Source organism: Cheilinus undulatus, linkage group 19 (assembly GCF_018320785.1).
Source record: "Cheilinus undulatus linkage group 19, ASM1832078v1, whole genome shotgun sequence".
In the NCBI taxonomy this organism is placed as follows: domain Eukaryota; kingdom Metazoa; phylum Chordata; class Actinopteri; order Labriformes; family Labridae; genus Cheilinus; species Cheilinus undulatus.
The window spans coordinates 11,064,689-11,087,148 of NC_054883.1; the positions used below are offsets into that span (position 1 = coordinate 11,064,689).

Consider the following 22,460-nt stretch of genomic DNA (forward strand, 5'->3'; position numbering starts at 1 on the left):
AAGGTGCTTGTAATCATGGGACTCTCAGATGGATGGATGCACAGCTACACAAACAGAGTCTGAAAAACAGTCAGTTCTTGCTTCCAGACATGAGAAGCCAAAGAATAGTTTCTAAGGAGAAAATCAAAAACTAAATTCATATCTCAAAAGCAGCATTTATATCTAGCAAAATCATTTTTATGGCATTAAAGTGAAATTTCCAATAATTTATTTGGTTTTCTGTTGAAAACAATGGCTTTTTTTAATTTACAAAACAGGCAGAATAGCTGAATAACACATAGAGGGCCTGAGTCAGGAGGCTTTGGTGGAGACTAAATATTTGTGTAGTTAAGTTCCAAGTTCAAAATCTGCCTCTGTGACTCAAAAGAGCTTGGAGTTTTTGCACATGCTCACTGCATCCCAGGCAAATGAGAAGCAGAGGATTTGTCAAGAGAAGAAGGAAAAAAAAAGGACGAGCTATGTAGTCTTTTTTATTTTCTTAGCTCCTGGGGTAGAACATGGCATATTTGGAGGTCCGGAAGCCCAGCAGGTCCCTCATCTCGTTGCGAAACTTCGAGAGGTCTTGGCGCAAGTCATTGAGATTTTCCACTGTGGCTTGATCTGTGCTCTGCATCTTCTGCCGCGTGGAGGTCAGGTAGCGGTGAACCAGGCAGCACATGATCTTCTGATAGTTCTCATCTCGCTTTTGCTTCAGGTTCTTCCACTCCTGAATAAAGAAGAAGGCAGATAAAAGATGCGATACTGCACAAAGCATGGATGTTGAGTTGTTTAAAAATGAAATTTGTTTTATTGTTTCTTTCTTTTCTTACCTTCAGGCTGTTCTGCCGTTTCACCTTGCCCTTTGAGGTGTGTGAACAGATCCACTTGCTCATGCTGGTCACCAGGTAGCAGACGGTCTTTGGGGAGGGGAGGATGTTAAACGGGGGCGGCAGAGTGCACTTGTCGTCAAAGTAGCTAAGCCACAGTTTGGCCCGAGCAAACTTCCACTCCTTGTCCTCGTGATTCTACAAGCCAACAAGGACATAAAGTACGCAGGAATGTGAGAATTAACTTTCACACACTGCTTACCATTTAGAGAGGAATCTTGAAAATGCAAGTAACTGTGGAAATCCTTGAGGGGCCCAGTTTTTTTCTGGTTAAGGAGTTGTTTTTACTTAACTTGATTGGAATCAAACTGTTAGTCCAAGAAAGAAGAAATGTGCAGCAGGGTTCCAAAGAGAAAACTTTGACATCTGTGCAACATTTCCACAAAATCTAATCTTAACAGTAAATGAAAACAGTTGCGGCTCACAGTTCCAAGTTGAGCTCAAATTAATCACGACAGTGCCATTGAACAAAGACGTTCTTTGCTAACAGTTGCTTTCACTTACAGCGATTTGTCTGAAGCTTTTATGGAGCATGGCCACCAGCAGCTTGGTCAGCACGATAACAACCACTATGTTGTAGGTGCCAATGATCATGGCGCCCACAAAGGAACGCAGCTCTTCTGTGTAGTTGATGCGGGTGACAAAGAGGGCGACGTGTGCCAGAGAGAAGATGTACCAGAAGAGGGCATAGCAGGTGCCCATGAACCTGTGAAATACAAGAAGACGAAGACACTGAGAACCCAAACAGTATATCTATAGGAAAAACATTTAGATAACAGCTCATCAACAAGCAAGCTGAAAATCAGAAACAAATGTTTTTTATATAGCTGCATATGTTATCTTTCATGCAGCTTTTTTAAAACAATCACTTTTATACCTAAGGTTGCTGAAATGCTCAATATTAATACTTTTGTTAACATATTCAAAAACGATGATATTGGCATGTCTCAAAATTTTAACAAACTACATCAGTTTCATAAGAAAGATACATATCAGAGCAACAACCTGCACAGCTTTTTACACAGTACTGACATTGTAAGAGTTTCCCAAAATTTTTAATTGTTAAAAATATAATACAGTAGACAACACTGGTGATGGGGTGCCTTTATTTTTGTTGCTGTGATATCAGTACTGGTGTTGATATCATTTGCCTTTATCTAGTATCATACTGAAGTTGAAAATTCGCTTATTTTGACATCTCTAGACATGCCATAAACTGTTATGGCCCATACGTGTGAAATGCATCATTGCTCTGCTGCTGGCAAAAAATGCCCTCGCAGTCCTTCGTCTGGTTCTTGTCTGGGTCTTTCCGGTCCTTTCCGTAGAGCTGAGTGAGTCCAATGGTGAAGGAGAACAACACCAGCAGGAAGAGGCCCAAAAACTTGCCAAACTCCTGCAGCATCTGACCCATGGAGATCTGAGGAAAACAGGAATAGTGGTTTGTTAATCCTCTGCTGCCTGATCTGATCTAATCCAGCAGACATGAGTGTGATTTTCTGTTTTTCAGCCAATTTCCTGCCAGCAATCCTGATTAACCATCAGCGAGGCTAGCTGGGATCAGATCTGACACTTGACAGGAAGTTTGTCTGATGCTTACGAAATTTGATGGATTTCTTAGTGAGCAAGTGCTTAATGTTATAAATAAAGATCAGCTTTGCTTGATACTGTTCATTCAACATACAAACCAAATTCACCATTCAGTTACATAATTTGAATTTCTGGGTGATGATGTCTGCAGGGCTCATGTAAATTTATAGATTTAATTTGTATGTGAAACTTCTCAAGAAGACTTGATATATGTATACTTTTGTAAAACCTACCACACCTTTTTAGATTAGCATTAACATTATTCTAGAAATGAGCTAAGCTCCTGTGTAAACTTTTTAGTTGGTCATATGAAAGGCTGAAGTTTATTCTGATGCCTTTATAAAACTTTCACAAGAAAACAAACCCATCAAAGAGAACATTGTTTATTTCTAAATGGAAATTTTCCCTGTCACCCTTGCTGGAGAAGGGTCTGGCTGTGGACTGCAGATCTCAGACGCCACTTCTTGCAGACCACTTCTGTGAGGCAGACACCTCCTCTGTCTGAACAGAAGGGATATAATTTGCTGGTACAGTGTTTTAAATGTTGTTTTAAATACATACATATTATATCTATTCATAAATAAAGTCTGGTAGTTAAATTCTCGAAACAACCACATTGCAATCATTATAGACTAAGAAACATTTCATGAACAAAACATAAAATAAGGTCAGAGTTTTAATCTGGGATCCAGTGTTTTATTATGTTAAGTATTTATGCAAACAGTGGCTTGCTTTGGCTTTGTTAGCTTTATACTAAGATGACATAGCTCCGCTAGCTACGTAGTTAACATTACTACATTAGCCAATGTAGCTTCATTAACTTTATTTAAAGCTAACAAAGCTAAAGCGAGGCACAATTCCCAGAACTACTTTAAAACAGGTCTATGCTTAGTAAATGTAGCATAAGCTGACATTACAATCGTAACTTCATTTGCTAAGCTTTAGCTATGTTACTTATGTAGCTAGGTTACCTATGCACCTTACCCCTTACCCTTACCAGAAGTTTTATTCAATTTTACTTTGAAAGTTTCAGCATGTAATTCTGTTCTGACAGGCGTGGCGTCTCACTGTCAGACTGTCTTGACCTTGCTGAGTGTAGGTGTGAGATGGAGGGATTAACAGCGCATGGTCACAGCCAGCTAATCAAAGATGCATGCAAGAAACTTGAAATAATAAGGGTTAAATTTTATTGTCAGAAAAGCTACTTTGACATGAAAGTAACAATATCGGCAAGAGGATAAATTGTTCCGTCTTGCCCACATGGTGACCACAATCAACTCAATCCTAAAAGTTCCTTAAGAAGGACAAGGACAGAATCAGTGATGGCAAAGAACCGTAAAACTTGTCAGTGAACTACTGTGTAATTATAATAGCAAGAAGTAACAAAGTAGGTGACTAAAGGAATGTCAAAATAATGCAAATTATCATGGTAAGGCTTGAAGATAAAAAAAAAAAAAAATATATATATATATATATATATATATATATATATACTAAAAAAATTATCTGAAGTATTTGCTCTTACAGATCTGCCCAGAGAAATGGACCCCTTAAAAATTCAAATGAATGCAGCCCTCCCCAATGCCTTACTTAAATCAATGTATGCTAATAGACCGTATTAGTGCTAGCCTCCCTGCTAGAATATGATTGGCCTGTCTCTGATCAGCTTTTGGAGCCTGTCATAAACAAATTTGAAAACATGCAATTGTTGGGGCCAAATGCCTGAACTGCCACTTTTCCTTTCCTTTCTCGTTTTGAATTCCCATCCTTTTCTGTCCTGGCATGGCCAACTCTCTGACATTCCTGGACTTACAGTTACATGCAAATGACACGCCCATTATGTAAATAAATAAAGGCCTCTACTACTCTAAGGAGAAGTGACAGGTAAAAGTGACAAGATAAATCAAAAGTTTCTTTTTTTGCTACAGGCCAAAAGCTTAATTTTTAGAGTTTGCAATAAGATTTGGTAAGCGTTGCTTAAATTTTAGACAGACCATGTTGTACTATCCTCTATGGGCCCACTCCTTCTGCTGCACCCAGAAAGCCTTTCCTTTTTCCCCTTTTATGGGCGGCTCTGCTTTTAAGTATTAAAAACAGTTACAAAAATTTCCTGCAATATCATTATTAGCTTTTTTTTTTAGCATATTAAGGCTATACAGCTATAAAACATCCACGCGGTCTAGCAGTAGCTTGCTGAATTGGAGGACGTTTTATTTTGTTCTGTTATGCTGCATTTTAAATTAAAATGATGACTTCTGAAAAAATTTTAGACAGAACGAACTTTTCACTGCAAAAAAAGTGAAATTTTAAACAGTAACAATCAATTAAATCCTACGTAAAGTTATAATAAACTATCCATTTAAAACATTGCCTCTTTAGCAGGGTAGCTTAATTTCTACTTGGGTGGAATGCAAAAAAAATAAAAATAAAAAATAAATCCAACCACTTGTAGCTATTTTTTGTACTTGTTTAGCAGGTATCCCATGAGAAAATGGAAAACCAACAAATCCTGACAGCTGTAAAGCTCAAACCCTACCTGAGGGAAGCCAAACAAACACAGAAGAAGCCAAAAAAGAGGTCCTGAAGACAGAGAAAGTCTTCTCGGGCCACTGGAAACCAACTATTTATAGACCTGAGTGGCTTATCTATTTACTCGAACCTAGAGATGCTCAAACAAGGTCAGAACATGCTCACCTTGGCAAACACAAACACAGTTTCCAGTGTGAGGGATGACCACTTGGCTTGCACCTCAAGGTGAATGGAGACTGGGGTGTTTGTGCTAAAACCCAGGCAGCTTGTTGAGGAGAAGGGTTCGTCTATTAAGGTGATTCATTATCTTGTCATGACCAAAACCCCCCTGGTGCATTCACTTTGTACATGTCTGATTTAGGAGCTGATAGTGCTCTATGCTTGCCCAGCCTGACAGGTAGCCTAACTTAGTTACAGCACAAACAGTGAAGGAATGCAGCATGGCAGAAACTCTTTACCTGTGCTGGAAAAAAGAGGGATGTGATGCATTCTAGGTAGCTCAACATGCACTAACACAAATGTCTCAATAAAGAATATGCTCCACTTTTGTTTTTTGCACAGACACACCAAGACAGTTCCTTGTATGTGTAAAGCTATTACTGCAGTTAACTGGATTCTGCTTCTTAAATGGGAAAGCACCAGATGAAACAATGAAAGCCTGATCTAAATGTGTATGTAGTATGGAAGTAGGGCAAAGCTAACAGCTTTATCTCTAAAACATGCTCATACATGCCTCTGTGATTGATGTGGGAGATAAACAGTTATATTGAGGTTAAGTCTGGGCCATGAATGAGCTCACTGAGTGCACCCTGGTGATCACAGATACACTGACACTCACAGTCACTCTTTCCAACCTCAGCAGGGGGCACTGCCTGGCAGAAACGTGAGCTGGCCTCCTCAGGGATGAAGGAATCAGAGGAACTTTCATTACCGCAACCCACACAGCGCTGCCTCACTGTCTGTGTGAGCCAGATCTGGTCTGAGTGCGGCTGAATTGCACGCTCACATATTGCAAGTGAGTGGAAATGTGTGGGCACGTGTGCGCTAGAAGGGAGGTGTGTCTGACATGTGAGAGTGAGTACGGCCATGAACACAGCAGCATCTATTTCCAAAGTGAATAATTTTTCCATCCTGCCAAGCCAGACAGTGATGTCACAGAGCAAGAGAGAGAGAAGAGAGAAGAATAGAGAAGGGGGCAGAGAGATGGAGGAGATTATTTCAGAAAATGCTCATTAACTGTCTACAGGGCAACCTCAATGTTTTATAAGTCAACCGCAAACAACACCTCGGCTTAATGACAGGAAGGCATCCCCGCAAGCACACTGACCTCACTGCATACCTTTACGTAATAAAGTCACACAAACAGGGAAAAAGTGAAAATCTGCCAAAACAAAGTCAGACGTTGGCTGGCGTTCACCCTCTCTTTTCCAGCTGGCTGAATGATACGCAACATTATGATGCATGACTGTGAAGAGTTGTAAGGCTAAATTGTTTCATCCTTAAAATGTTATTTGTTTTCTGTTACGTAAGGGACACACATCAACTCCGTGCAACCGTACTGCAAAGTATTTCCATAAACTTTCTAAAAAAATAACTGAAAAACATGTCAAGTCTGTAAATTCTAAATGGCACGACCAGTGAAGAATTGGCTTTAAATAAAGCAGATCTGTCAGGATTTATGAAACTGATACTAAGGACAGTTTAAAATGAATAGATGTAGCCACTGGGATGTAACTAATCTGTTATTTAACTGCGTTGAAACATGATTTCAACACGGCTTTTGTTCTTTTCTCCTCTCTTTTCACAAAAGTGGTCAAATCTGGACATAGAAACCAAGTGTTTAAAAAAATGAAGCGAAAGCAGAAGTGCAGTTCCTTGAGTGTCCACTTGAGGCTTGCTCCAAAAGTGAGGAATCCTCATTCGGTCCCCTACTAAAAAACATACATTTTCAACATGTTTACAGTTAGAAAAAACAAATCTGGTCTCTATAGTTTTATTTTAATTGGTGTAAACAGTATGGTGGGGGTTATTATATCTTATCTATTTTGATTGCAATTAGTTTGCATTAAGCCTAAGACTGAATCATAAATCCCCAAATTAGAGTGTGCTTCCCAGTAGGCATAAGATTGATCTAATATTAAAGACATCATGTAAAAAATGGTGACTGCCATCGCTGGGCTTTATATCGCCTCTCCAGATACCAATATGTGACATCACTAAGATTACATACATGCTTCAGCAATATATGTTGACTATCAGTGCTGTGTCTCTGCTGCTATGCCCTAAAGCAGAATTTGCTGCACCTCAATAGTTTTGTTAATATTAATTACTAGTATCATTAGGAGCAAAAATCTAAAATCCATGTTTTTTTTTTTTTTGAAGAGGACTTGAAACAAGCACCTTCACAAACCAATGAGTGAAATTTAGGTATCCACTGAAGAAAAAGGTCTTTTGCTCTGATGGTTTTAAAGATCTGATTTTGCCACAGGCACAGTCGCCCTCCAACCTTGCAAAGCTGACTGACTGACCAGATTCCAAGTCTGTCTTCAGGCAGATCCCTCTTGCAAAACTTCAAGCTGAAACATTTGCTCTCTGTCAGAGAATAAATGGCCAAATCAGCATAGTCTAAGGAGACTGAGGCAGAAGCTACAGGCGGGTAAGCAATGACAGATGTTAAGAGATCAGTGTAGATTTAGCCATAACCACACATCAATACATGTGTGCTGGATCACTGGTGCTAGAATCCTGGCTAACTTCATCACTTTATTTTGGAGCTAAAGGGGTGTGAAGCTATTTTTGGGTTCTGATATTGAAATTATTAATTCCTGGTACTTTTTAACCCTTTAACTCCTGAGCCTCTGGACACGTTCTTATTTTAACTATAAATGGCACAGAAGATGTCTTGTAAGTGCTTTTGCCCATTATTCTAGAGTACTTTAATATCTGGAAGTTGTGTACAATGTACTGCATGTTTAAAAAGTGTTTTTTTTTAACTGTTTAAATTAAAACTGAGTTTCTGGGCTCTTTTCTTATTTTAATCATAAAAGGCCCAGAAAATGTCCTGTGAGTACGTGCTTTTGCCCATTTTTCCACAATACTTAGAACTTTTAATATATGGCAGTTATTTACATATTACTGCATGTTAAGTGTTTTAACAGTTTAAAATGAAGAAACACAAAAAACGGGAGAATTTTATGCTAGAATATTAGTGGGAAAGGGGAAATTACAGAAATAACTGCATGCTGGCTGTAAAGCACAGTTTCTTAGCTGTCAGAAACTAACCCATGTCTTTTGCAACTTTTAACCAATTTGGCCACTTTGAACATATTTTATGAACTTTTTCATCCTTTTTGCCCTATGTTACCACTTGTAATCCATTTTTGTCACTTTTGCCCCATATTCCTGCTTTTTGGCCAGTTTTGACACCACTTTTTTGCCAAATCTAACCTGCTTTTCTTTTGCGCTTTTTAACCTTTTTTTGCCACATTTTGTCCTACTTTGTCACCTGTAATCCGTTTTGACACTTTTTGCTCGTTTTGCCACTTCTTTGTGCAACTTGTCACAAATTTTTGCCACTGTTTTGCTGTTTTTTCCCATTTCTCCACTTTAACTGAATTTTTGCTGCTTTAACCTATTTTTGTCTTGTTTGAAATTAGTTGTCTCAGTTTATTCTGTTTTTGTCTGGCATGATGATGTTTGTGCACATCATGGCTTAGCTATGAAGTCTGCCATTTCTTTCCTAAAAGTTTAGTTCAGTGTGCCCATCTTGATTAGTAACATCACTAATAAAAGGTAATTCTGTTTAAAGAAAAGAAGTTAAAACTTTGAAAAAAAAGCATATATTGTACTGCAGCATAAATAAATAGAACTATTTTTTGTTGCTCTGACAAGTGTGGTCATTAGTCGGGTTAAAAATAAAACAGGATTATCACAACTTAACTATACAACATCTATAATTTTGTTGATAGGCCCCCAGTTTGGCTGGTCCACAGAAAACCCTCCCTTTTATCCCACCTTATGGACGGCCTTGGATGTCAGACAGGATGATGAAAAGCATACTGATGGTGGTAATTTAACAAAATAAAATATAACATCCAAGGAAACTGTGTTGTTGTATAAAACCAGCTCCCCCAGCTTTAATATGAGGCCTAAACTGAATATGTAGACAAAGCTCAGATTCATACAGATGATAGAAATGATGATACTTACTGTAAGTAAGCCGCAAAGCTTTGTGAGAGTGTGTTCATATTTTTAATGAGAATATTATCACAGTAAAAACACTTTGATCTGCTGCCTCAGATCACTGTGCTTATATTTAATGCTTATGATGATGGTTATGATACTGCTGAGCACAGCTGGTGTGATGTTTAGTGTTGGCTTGTCCTTAAGTGTTCACACTTCACATAGAGAGGATGAGAGTGGGCGGCGAATGTGTTTCAGCGCTGGGTTAAGGGAATGATAGAGAGTGAAGCAGTTTTATAATCATTACATAAGATCTTTTTTTTCTCATTCAATGAGTTTAACAAAGCTCTGGTTGGTTACATGATCTCACACCTCCACAGGGGTCATGTCTGGTTCTATTAGGACTCAGACCTTTGTCAGATGACCAGTGCTGCTCTCTTACCTGTAGAGGTCCCAGGATGGAGCTGGTGGTGTACATGAAGAAGAGTCGCAGGTAGCTTAAAACATTGGCGAAGGCGAACAGGCCCTCAGCAACCAAGATGGGGTGGAAGGCATCCCAGTTCTTCCTGTCTATGTCCCCCGCATCCTTGAACTGAAGGACAAGTAAACACATTCAGAAACAGATTGTGATGTTACTTGGCTATTATTCACTGAACTGAACCCAAATCTAGCATATTCTGGAAATTGGCTGCCAAATAATTTTTTTAAATTAAGAGGCCATTCAAGTAAATTTTATGCAATGTTGACTCCTGCTTTGATAACAAAGAAGAAAAATACAAGTCACAGCCTCCCAAAATGTACTAATTTATGGTTGTAATTACTCATAAACTGTTAAATTTCACAAATTCATAGCAAAATTTCAGTGTCAAAGTGTTTCAGATTTCTTTATTCATTTTAGAGCTTGCTCTCTCGCTTTCTCTCTAGAGATGATACTGAAGATCTGAAGTCTTTTTTGACCCGTGCACACTATTTATAATACTCTGTGAATGTTTAAGTACGGTTATACAGCAAAGCAGTGGTTCTCAACTGGCCAGGCATCAGGACCCTCCCCCTCCCACTTATTATCTAATAATACTAATAATACTAATAATACTAATAATACTAATAATACTAATTTAAGTCTGAAGCCAAACTGGAGAAACATGATCGAACAATGAGACAGGATTAAATAATGATTTTTAAAAATCAAAACATTACAGAAGGATAGGCTTACACCATTTTATTTTACTCTGTTTTACTGAGACACCGTAGAAATTTGGTCATTTATTCAGGAATTTCTTCATCATCTTTAACTTTATGATGAAGATGCAGGGAAAAGGAAAAATGAGTTGAAATCCTGAGAAAAAGAATGAAATTTACTAACCATCACAAGAAAACTTAAACATATGGATGTACTCTATGTTCACTTAGAGCAGTGGTTCTCAACTGGTCCAGAATAAGACCTACCACAGCCTCCATGATGTGAAACTACGACCAAAATTTCAATCTACAATCTGAGGAAAAGCATTGCAGTTTGGACCGAAACTTACGTTTGAACAAAGAGACCGGACAAAACTTTTGTAGGACAAACATTTTATTTCACTTTATTTTGTCATTATAATGCAAATTTTGGTATTTTTTAAACTGTCTCAAGAGTTTAAGACATTTTGTAGGAAAACAAACTTTCTTGAAGACATTTCCATCCAAGATGACAGGATACGTAAGTCAACATCTCAAGAAAACCAAAATTTGCTTCTTGTCCATGTCCATCAGACTTCTGGATCCTGGATATCCTGGATATTTTGCCAGATTTTTTACAGGAACCAGTTTGCAACCCACTGAAAACAGACTGCGATCCACTTTTGGATCCCGTCCCACCAGTTGAGAACTACAGACTAAGAGCATTATAATTTTTGAAACATTTTTTTCCTGGCACATACTGTGAACAACGTTTTGATCAACTTTTGCGTCCCAAACCACAAGTTAAAAACCACTGCGGCACAGTGTTTGCTAGTAATGTGAATTTTGGTTCCTGCTTGCTGTATTTTAAAAGGCTTACTTTTTTCACCCCCACTCAGTTGATTTCATATTTTTACTTGATTACACTTTTTTTCTTGGATTTCTTTTTAGACTTGTTTTTTTTTTAAATCAAGATTTCTTTGAGGTGTTCAGACTGGGTCTGATTGGCATCCCCTTCTCTCTCTTTCCGTACCTGTTAAGGTGTGAAAAATAACACTTCTGGTTCAGTAACCTCATCCTGGCTTCAGCATGAGCTGAAGTTTAATCACTCAGAAAAACTGAAAGCACCTGAGTGGGAGGAAGTGTTAATGTTCTGAGTAATGAACCCGTAAGGTCGCTTCTTTTTTTTAAGGAAGGATGCAGTGAAAGGAGCTAGCTTTCAGAATCAAGTGTTTATCTTTTTTTATTTCCAACAGTTTTTCTTTAAATGGAGAGAGTGTGTAAAGTTTTAGTACCTTGCTGTGAGCAACTATCTTGAGGGCAAAGGTTGCCAGATAAAGGGAATTCATCACGAAGCTCAGCTGGTTCCGAGACTCCTCTAGGAAGTCTTCCAGCCCCTCGTACCACAGACGTTTCACATCTGACCACACCATCCCTACAGAGGAGCAGGAATTCAGCGTCACCACATACAGACCACTTGCTATCATCATCCCTGAAAATTTAAAAACTTTTCCAGATTCAGCCACAGACATATATGTTGTCTTATAGAGGGACCCAAGGGAAGACGGGTATGCAGCAGAAAAATAAATAGGAGATTAATGTGCATAAAATTTGTCACAAGTTGGATTCAGGGGGATGTATGGAATAAGTTTAGTGTCAAAACAGAATTTCATTAATTCTACACACAAAGATAATAAAATCAAGGATGACAGCTTTACTTCAGAAGCTATTGAATCAAATTAAGTGCAGATAATCTGTCCTTTGTTTCCATGGCTTTAAGAGAAAGTAAACAAATAACAGGCATTTGCACAGAATCCCGTTAGGTATTTTTTCAGACTTTGTTTCTTCCTCTAGTTGGTAGGAACATGGATTTCCTACAGCATATCTGAAATGAGTTCTAGGGCAGAAATCACAAATTCATACATAACCACACACAGACACACATATTCGAGACACGGCACAGACACTCTCCCAGTCTCAGCATCTGATTTCCCCATAATGTGAGGCATCTGGCCCAGGGGAACAGCAGGATGGAGAGAGGAGGAGAAAGATGAGATGAGAAGTAGCGTGGGAGAAAGTGAGAACAATTGATACTGAAATAAATAAAAGCTGCTGTTACTTTCAGTGCCCCCTTTCGACCCCAAAAACCCTTTCTACATCTTGATAATGTTTGAAGTAGAAACATTACTGATGATGTTTAACTAATGCAGCATGTTTCCTTGATGTAACAAAGACCCTGGTGTATTAAATCTCCTCTGCTGCATCACATCTTGCAGTGAAGCTGTTGTGCAATGAGGCAGCCTTGGAGAGAAACAGCCCAAGTTATTAAAAGTGATCTTTGATCCAGCTCTTTTTGCAGTGTCCAAGTAATACTTCCCCCTCTAGTGGACTATCCTGGCCCATGAAATAACCCATTACACTTCTCTCTAATGGCTCAACTACCGATCTCACTCCTGCTATCTACAGAATAAATGGCAAATTACCCCACAACTGTCTTCATAACTTTGAATAATAGGAGTCAATTGCTTCTACATCCTTTTAAATCTGCCAGTTGAAGTTATTGGAGTGATTTGTTGAAAAAATGCTGAAAAAGCCATGAAACCTACACCCGTGGGCTGTGGTTGTGTGTGTGTGTTTTTTTTGTCTACAGGGGAAGAATATGATGCTGCAACCATGAGACAAATGTGTACTGAGAAGGGAGAGCCATTAAAGCGATTAAATGATCATGCTAATGGTTTCTTGGCAGAAGGGGAGGGTAGAACGCCCCTTCCCTCCAGAGAAAAGAGTCAATTTCTAATTGTCACTATCTGGCCTCATGATTTGTGTACATATATACATTTGCATGCATGCAGGATGGGTCCAGTGATGCCAGCACTAAGATGGGCCACTGGGGAGAAAGAAGAAGCAGCGGTTTCTTGCTGCAATTAGAGCAAAATTGACCGATTTAATCCAGCCAGACCGGCCTTTCTGTCATTTAGCATAGACATGGCTGTTTGTCTTGTCGAGCCTGATCGGATTATGGATACAGGATACTGAATTCTAGCCAGACCATATCAAGAATCTCCCATATTCTCTCTACTACACAAAGTTATTAGATTAAATTCCAGTTTGTATGACGTAATTCTTGCCCTAGTTTAGGAAATCCATGATAACCTCATTTAGAGAAATCCTCACTGAAACATATATGATGTTCATCAAGACATAGCCTTCATAAATGTTCAGCATGAGAGTGGGCATAAAGTGGGTTAAAAGGCTGACCTATGATCCAGAGGATGAGCAGGTAATCTATCATCTCCAGAGCAGGGCCCATGGTGTTTTTCTTGCCCTCGTTGTAGACCAGAGAGTACAGGTTGAGCAGCAGCAGGAAAGTGAAGTAGGACGCGCTGTGGATGATGAACTTGATGAAGGGTGTATGGATGATCTGGCCCACACGAGAGCGTGGCACAAGAAGGTAGCAGACAGACAGCAGCGGCCAGAGCATGGCCACGCTCAGCACGGTGGCCATCTTCAGACAGGTGTGTTTGCGGCGGTAGCTGGCTGTCTCGCCAAACCAGACAGTGTTGAGGAATTGCTGACAGTTGGACTGAGCGACAAACTGCAGGAGAGAAATCAGGAAAGAACAATCTGATCAGTAAAGTCAGCCTGTAGAGTTGGATAAGAATATCTGTGCCAATCTCATGTCTCAGTGAGAAAGAAAAAGCTGCAGCCAAAAACTGATCAGCAGAGATTAAGGTTGCCACATTTATGGTACATTTGGGTAAATTATCAGAAAGTATAGAACTTCTAACAATCCAGATTTGATTCCAAAACTGACAGAAGCATATTAAAATTCACAGAAGGGCAAGTAGTGATGTTTCTTAAGATTTTTAGCATCTCATAGATGCAAAGATAGTCTTGTGTCTGTTTTACAAACAGACAGAAAGAAGAGGTGACTTTATCTTAAATGCACCAATGCATTGGCAGAGCTTGGACAGTGAAACATTGCCAGTGCGTTTGTGCCTTTTGGACAATGTGTGGGAGTTTGCTTCAGTTTTTCAGCAAAAAAAAAAAAAAACAACACAAACTAGAAATTACTCTGTGCAGTGGGTGGCCATGGACTTCAATTTTGTTTGTACGGTGTTGAAACTGGCAATATCACAGGCTGATTCCTACTAATACTGCATGAGCATTTAATAACTCTGGTCTTGGGACAACCCTCACAGAGATGTTGGGATGTTTCCCCCACCCTAATATAGATGCCAATGCCTGAATTGGTATTTTGTTATACAGAGAACCAGTTTGTTTGGCAACAAATTGAAAACTCTAAGAAGATGTGATAGCTCCTGACATTTGGAAATACCTGGCTGTTGTTTGTCCATTTGCCTTTTCCATCTTCTTTTGTATTTAAAGTTGTAGTTTCCATGTGCAGACATATATAAATGTATGGTATTGGAATCAAAACAATTTTCCTGGTTAGCCAAGCTTAGCATCAGAACAGGAAACAGGGAAACAGCTTTAGTGCAAAGGTAACAAAATCTGCCAAAAACTACTTCATTAGACTGATTTGAATTGCAAAATGTGCATGAACATTTGATATATTATGACAGAGAAGCATTGTCATCAATATGATACTGTGATAGTAGAAATCAAACAATAATTTTATCTAATATAAAAAGAGAACAACAGTCAGTCCAAACATAAAAAAATGTAAAAAAGAAAAAAAAGAGGAAGGAAATACTATGGCCAAATGCCGAACTTCTAAATGATTTTCCATTAAAATGAAGGCTACTGTTATAAGTTTCACTATCACAGCAATAATCTTACTCTTTTGTTGTTCGCTAGCCAAACTGCCAAATACTGGTCAAATTTTTGTTTTTAATCAGCAAAAAATGAGACAAGTCATGTTTACTATCTAAAACTCCAGAAAGGTTAGACAGCATGGTAGTGCATCAGTGGAACTTGACAGAGCAAGCTCTCTTTTGCTTGCAGCAGCTGCTTTAAGTTAAAACCATTGCTACCTTTTAATTATATCAACCATTAAAACAACAGAGATGGTTTCCTTGTAAAACATGTGATATTTAAAGTATATAAGCAGGGCCGTAGGTAAGATTTTGAAGCACAAGACAACAAACTTGCTTGCCGGTACACAATACCGGTATAAATTTTAGTTTTTAACCACCAAAAAATGGGGACAAACTCATTTTCACTTTCTAAAACTCAAAGGTTTAACGACATGGTAATGTATTAGCGGGACTCAAAAGAGCAAACTCCCTTTTGCTTGCAGCAGTTTTGGGTTAAGACTTTGGTTCTTTTTAATTCATTCAGTCATTAAAATAATGTAGACTGTTTTCTTGTAAAACATGTAATATCAAAGAGTGTTTAGGAATTGAAAATTTTACATCCCCATACTATAACTGTCTTTAAAGTGACTTAAGCTCACCATACACAACTTTAAGTGACTTTTTAAAGGTGAATTACCTGCAAATGTATCAATCTTTTTACTGCCATCAGAAACCTAACATACTATAAATAAGACTCAGGAATAAGGGAGCAACTCTGCAACGTGCTGCCTTGAAAAATAACCTCATCAGTGTTATATTTTCCCCTTATTTATTTCTCTGGTAGGAAACCAGGATACACCATTTGCTTATCTTGATATATATATCAAACTTTGCACACCGAGCCTCCCCAGCTGTAAATTGCCCCTCAGCTGTGATCTTCCAGCTTTAGTTTGTCTTTGACTGCTGTTGCCTGGAGGAACTACTTCATCCTGCCAAACTCATATTTTACAGAGATATGCACATGGTTTCCCCCAGCATATGAGCTTGTCATATAGTACCCTGATTAAAAAAAAACAGTGTTTTTAAATCTATCTTAAGAAATCTTTGAGTAAAAACCACCTAGTAGTACATCAAATTATTTCCTCACACATTTATTTTGCAGACTGGCTTGCATATAGCATTGCTAAACCTTGTCACACTTTGCTCATCTCACCTCTTTTTGGTTGTATTTGATGGCAAGTTTCAGTCGACTGAGGTTCATTCGCTCCTCCAGTAAGCCCCTTTTGTCAACATGATCCTCGCTGGAAGTGTGGTTGAGAATCACTTCTAGCTCTCGAGAGTTTCGAGCCTGAGCCAGCAGGTCCTTGGCAAACATCTTACACTGCTTTGCCAGCTCCTCATAGTCATTCCTGAAACAAGGAAATTAGATATAATCACACCACATGAAAGATCTGAGATCTTAACTATTACTGACTGAGAAGAAAAATGCCTCGCATTATCAAGGTGTGTCTTATTTCTACAGATACATTGATATAACTGATTTATGTGCAACAATCCACAACACCCATACCTGAACTCTACCTCAACCAGGCTGAGTTCCTTGAGGTCTGTACTGAGCTCAAAGGCTCTGAGAATGGGGTCTTCCTCTGTCAGCATGATCAGAGAGGGGCTCGCCAGGCAGCGGTAGATGTCTAGGCGGAACCTGGTCCAGAAGAAAAAAACAACATGGATTACAAAGTAGAGAGACAGAGTGATGAAAATATGATAACGTGGGGGAAGAAAAAAGGACAAAAGAGGCTGCACAGATAAGAAGAAGAAAAAATCTGCAACACAGTCCTCTGCAGTAGCTGTTTTATTTGTACCTGCTTTGACCCCTATGTTGTTTGCTCGCCAAACTGTAGACTGATTCATTTATATCACTGTGTGGGAAGCTCGAACTGCAGAGAGACTAAAAAATGCCCAGTAGAGGACATCAGCAGCATCTAGCTAGTCTTAGATGGTATCAGAGAATCATTACTTCCACAGGAACTGCTGCTGATTTTGCATCTACCCCTTATATTGAACCTGAATTGATTAAGGCACTTTCTACTTAATTTAGCAAGTTATGAAACAGACTGAAAACAACACTAAGGCCTCTAGAGACAACACTGACCATATCTGCATCATTATTTTTAGTGTGCTGCTGCCAGATTCAGCATTAAGATGAACCCCCCCGAGAACTTCTGATTTCTTTGTGGGGAAAAACAATATTCCTAATGCTGAAGAGCTGCCATGTGGCCTTCTGCACTGCAAAAAAACCCTCTAAAATATGAATCTTTCATATTTTAGCTTTATATTTTACCCAATTAAAGCACAGATCAGAATAGGAGAACACTGGCTGCAAGCTGTCTGGCAGGAGGACGAGCTTGGTCTGTGAGATCCACAATCCATTCATTTGTATGTCTTAATCAACGCTTCATTACATGTTTTAACAATAAGTCCACCTTTTACAAACAGTGTTTCTTATTGTGGGCCTGAAACTGAATAATTGCCCCCAAATGTCCAATTCATTTATACAGTGGGACCAAAATCATACAACAGTTGGACACCGTACCCAAGTCTATTTGAAGAGGTTGTCCCAAGCACTCATAAGTACTCAGGCACAATGTGAATCCAACTTTTCCTGAGTACAGTGCATTCATCAGTGAGAAGAGCTATAAAGGCTATTCTTAACATCCCCTGGCTGTTCAAAAACCATTGAATCCACACAGCACAAACCCATTTCCTCCTCTAAACTGTAGATGTGGAATAAGGAAGAGTTGTTAGCATCTGTTTTTAGCGGTCATTGGTAGCATCTCAAAAATCATAAAAATATTCATAATAGCTTACAGGATGGACTCCACGCTACACATGGAGCATGTAGGAATGTTTACACTAGTGGCTGTCATGATTGTCTCTTCTTGGCAGATTTCTAAACATTTGCACATATCACCATGTAAGATATCAGATGATGTACATACAATAGTCCACCACTACAGAACAACATTACTAATTTGAATGCAGGCCAGCAGAAGAGAGGGAAGGAAGGAGCCTCATGTGAAGGCACCCTTGTATTGTTCCAGGGATGCCATGACAACTGGATTTATATTATTATAATTCTTTATATCTATTGCACATGTAGTTTTATTTTTACCAAGTGACTCAATCACATAGCTACTGAGTGGGCTCATCCATCCAGTTTTTTACAGTGTTTGGACAACAACCCCACCCTGTTCTGTTTAGTTTATTACTATACCATTGTTAATCAATCAACAATAATGGCTCAATGTGGGACAGTAAAGCTTGTTAGCATCAGCATCAAAGTTTAAAATCCACCTGTTTGCAGCATTGCAGGCTGGAGGAAATTATTCTTTCCCCCATGAGACACCCCACTCTCAACTATGACGTAACACTGACCATCTCTTTTGCAGCATTTGTTTCATTTATCAAAGCAAAATGATATCAGAGTGGATGATATGACTGGCTTCTTAAAGACAGCAGAATAAGATTTTTCTCTTTCACTTTGTCCTCAAGGGGCACCAAAATCAATGTGAAAGTTTTCCTTGTTATTGCTTGTTTGTTTTTGTTTTTTATTGTTTTGTTTTTCTTTAGCTAACCTGCATCGCTGCCTAGACTAACTTTTGTTATATCAGGGGGAGGTTTCTTGACAAGGCTTTCTGGCTTCTAACCTCCCCTGCACGATGCTTTCTTTAATTATTTTGTAACTGTTCTTATCTGTTTTATCATGTGCAATAAATAAACTAAACTAAACTAAACTAAACTTCCTCACGTGAACTTTAACAGTTTTAAATGTATAATCTATGCCATGACATAAAAGAATAAAACAATGCTCCATTGTTAAATAAACAGCTTTGCATCAACAAACAGCATTATTAGTGTTGGTCAAAGGGAGAACTGTGTCTTTAAAACATTGCACAAATAGCTTTGGCTAAAGTCAGTGCATACTAAATCATTTCTTTCCAGATGCTTTAGACAGTTTTAAACTGATGTTATCATCAAAACAAGGTGCCGCCATGTTCCACTAGAACCTTTAAGCAACACTTTCCTTGACAAACCAGCTGATTCATAGCCCCTACATACCAGAGCAAGGCCAAAACAACCATCAGGTATCTTCTGGAGGACGAAAGTAACTTAATGCTGCACTAAATCACTGCAACACTGGTCCTCAGCAAGTGGTTGCAACAGGTATGCATAAATTCAAAGAGTTATGCATAAGTTTGAGAGTTATTTCTATCTTAGGACAGAGTTTATGCACTACTTCAATTTAAGGTGTTACGCTAGCCGAGACTGTTCAAACACAGGCATAAAATACAACTTAAATCTTAAGTCCTTCATCATGGTGTTCTTTTCATTTTCAAGATTTATTTTGGGGGTTTGTATGCCTTTATTTAGAGAACAGAACAGCAGATGGTGCTGGAAAGTGGGGAGAGAGGGTGGGGAACAAGATGATGGCAAAGAATCACTGGCCAGACCTGAGCTGCCTTGAGGACACAAGCCACGGCACATGAGGCGTGCAGACATAACAACTACGCAATAGGCAGTTCATGGTGTATTGTTTAGAAAGATGGAAAAACAGAGGGAAGAAGAGCAGAGGGTTTAATGTTGGCAGTGCACTCACCTGTACTGTTTAATTAACTTTTGTTGTATTTGATGATTTCATCTCTTTTAGCATATCACTGATGTCATTAGCTCTGTTGGTTGTAGGCTAAAGTATTCACCTTCTCTTAATGCCTTCTAAGATTTTACATATTCCTTGTTTTTTGCAGAATCAATGCACTTAACAGGAGGTATTTCAATCTTTCGCCTCTGCAGAGACAATAAGGCTTGAGAGGCTAAACTGTAACAAATATGGGATAAATAAAAATGCTCTTCACTGATTTGTCATATGAAGTTCAATGTAATTTTGGCAACAATATTTCTGTGTTGTAATTTGTTAAAATTAACCTTTTGACCCTGTTGTGCAACCAAATAATAAAACAACAATTCTAAAGTGCTAAGTGCCATCTTTGCTCCATTACTTAAGACTGAACTTATGCACTGCTGTTGCAACAGGCTTCGATCGAAGGAAGCTGGCAGAGGCAATCTAAAGCCAAAAATGCTTATAATATAATTTTCTTCATTACTTAGGTGTACCTGGAGTGACGTAAGCTGTCCTTCTTGTTTTTAGCATTGCAAAGCGTGCACTCGCAGCCAACGGCATGCGGCCGAGGGAGTGAGATGTCCTGTTTCAGCAGCATGGTCAGGATCTCGTAATTGTTCCTGTGAGCTGCAAGGATGACTGGAGCTACGTCCATGGTGGTGGAGTACTCTGGGTTCTGGATGCGCTGCATTAATTTCTGAGGAAAAAAAAAGTAAATGCATGAACATATCCTTTATCAGAAAGAAGTTCAAATATATCAGCTTGTTCTTTACATCTAAGAGCTTTTCTAGATTTAAATGAAGTAGTAGGATGAGACTTACAGCAATGGAGGGCTTGGATGATCGCCTTGGCCTGTGGTTTAGGAGGATGTCCACAGCTCCAACCACTTCAGAGTCAATGGCGACCAACAAGGCATCTGTTGCCTACAAAAGTAACATTTTATTAGATGGCATATTTAAAGCCAAAACCAAACAATAAAGCAGCAATAAAACAAGTACTGTGCATTCATTTCTTTATCTCTGTGTGTTTGATACCTGGCAGCCATGCTCCAAGAGAAGCTGCAGGATGTCCAGATTTTCATTCTCGATGGCGATGGTGACAGCATCTCGGCCCAGCACGTCCACACAGTTAATGTTGAGCTCACCATGTCGGTTCTCCTCGAGCAGCTTCTTCACCATGTAGTAGTCACCTGAGAATCACACAAAGCACAGAGCAGCACTTCAGAATTGTAAAAAATAAGGTTAAATATCTCCGGCGCACGGCGCCAAGCAGACACACAGAACTTTCTACGGGATGCAAACACTCTGGTAGAGTAGGCTCGGCTCCAGTAGTCCTCTTAACCTCAGTAACAATAACATCTCCCTCAAAGGATAGTTACTTTTACTGAGACATGTTTAGAGAGACTTTATATGGTCACAGTGGCAGCTGCAGGCCTGCACAATGTCCACAACTTATCAATGAAACATTCTCCTCCCTTAGGATGCCCCTTTGCTTTGTCATTCTTATTCTTTCTGCATCTTGCTTTCCGTTCACTTGGCTTGCATAAAGTTTTGGTGGTAAGCTGTGAAAAGTCAGGAGAACACAGTGAGGAACTTTGAAAAAGCAGACATGACTTTAAATATATCAAAACCCCTGTAGGCAAATTTCTACCGCAGCCAAAATGTAGGCAGCTGTGAGAGGTATTCAGTGGAAGAAATGTGGTATGAGTGTACAGTGTGCTCTGCTGCAGTGACCCTGCTGGAGATCTATCACGCTCTTAGTCATATTGTACTACTGATAACAGACATAATGCTTCAGTTTATCTGCAATGGTCAACATTTAAAGGCTGTAGAAGTACGCTGAATCAACAATACACAAGATTTATGACCTTAAATGCATTAAAAAGAAAACAAATACATGAAATATTGGGTAGTTTGACAAAAAAACAGTCAAACCTTTCTCGCATGCCAGCAAGAAGAGCTTCTCATCCAACGTGGTTTCCTCCTTCACCTCCCTCACGTCTTTCAAGGCCAGAAATTTGTCCGGAGAGGAAGCGTCCGTGCCCTGGTACAGAGCTGCCATTACGACGGAAAGCGAGTACGGCCAAACACTGATGTGCATCCCACTAAGAACCGGCGACCATTACACAAGAAAGCCCGTCATATGGGGTGACATTGTTTAAATCCTTTCCCCCCGTTGTTGTCGTCTGTTTGTGTCGCAGCGGAGGCTTAGAGCATCGTCATGGGACTAATTTCATCAAGTGTTGTTATTGACGTCGCATCTCTGCTGCGTCGGTTGACGCGCTTCTGTTCTGCTAGCAAAACACGTCCTCCTTCCGTCTATTTTCGCGTCTAATTGCAACGAAACTTCCAGTTTGTTAAGGTAAATAGCGATTTAACGACACTGTTATGTCCCCCCCGCGGTGTTTACACGTACCATCTTCTGGCACCGCGGGCTCTCTCTGGTCCTGATGCTGCTGACGAGGCGTCTACTGCGCATGTCTCCTCCTCCACCTGCTCGTGCACTCCGCAGGCGCAGAGCCGCTGTGCTGCTCATGATTACGTAACAAGGCTTTCAATGTATTTTTCTCAACAATGTTACCGGGTGTTAATATGCAGAGATGCATGTCTGGAAAAAAACAGGCTTTTAAAAGCCCTGGTGGTCAAATGAGCGAACGCTGACCACAGTGTACATCCAAATTCATTAGTGTTAAACTACATA

General features: G+C 39.3%; 1 protein-coding gene across 1 annotated transcript; it reads right to left on the bottom strand.

Moving 5' to 3' along the window:
* Window positions 1–30: 30 nt before the first annotated feature.
* Window positions 31–22,279, bottom strand: trpc1 (transient receptor potential cation channel, subfamily C, member 1). The gene is made up of 13 exons (XM_041813584.1): window positions 21,695–22,279; window positions 20,795–20,949; window positions 20,582–20,683; window positions 20,255–20,457; window positions 16,653–16,784; window positions 16,296–16,491; window positions 13,581–13,917; window positions 11,618–11,757; window positions 9,607–9,756; window positions 2,099–2,283; window positions 1,371–1,572; window positions 810–1,004; window positions 31–706 (listed from the first exon to the last, which is right to left on the bottom strand). Exons 1-13 carry the CDS (start codon window positions 21,858–21,860, stop codon window positions 479–481), a joined length of 2,391 nt encoding a protein of 796 aa, XP_041669518.1. The 5' UTR covers window positions 21,861–22,279; the 3' UTR covers window positions 31–478.
* Window positions 22,280–22,460: the final 181 nt, after the last annotated feature.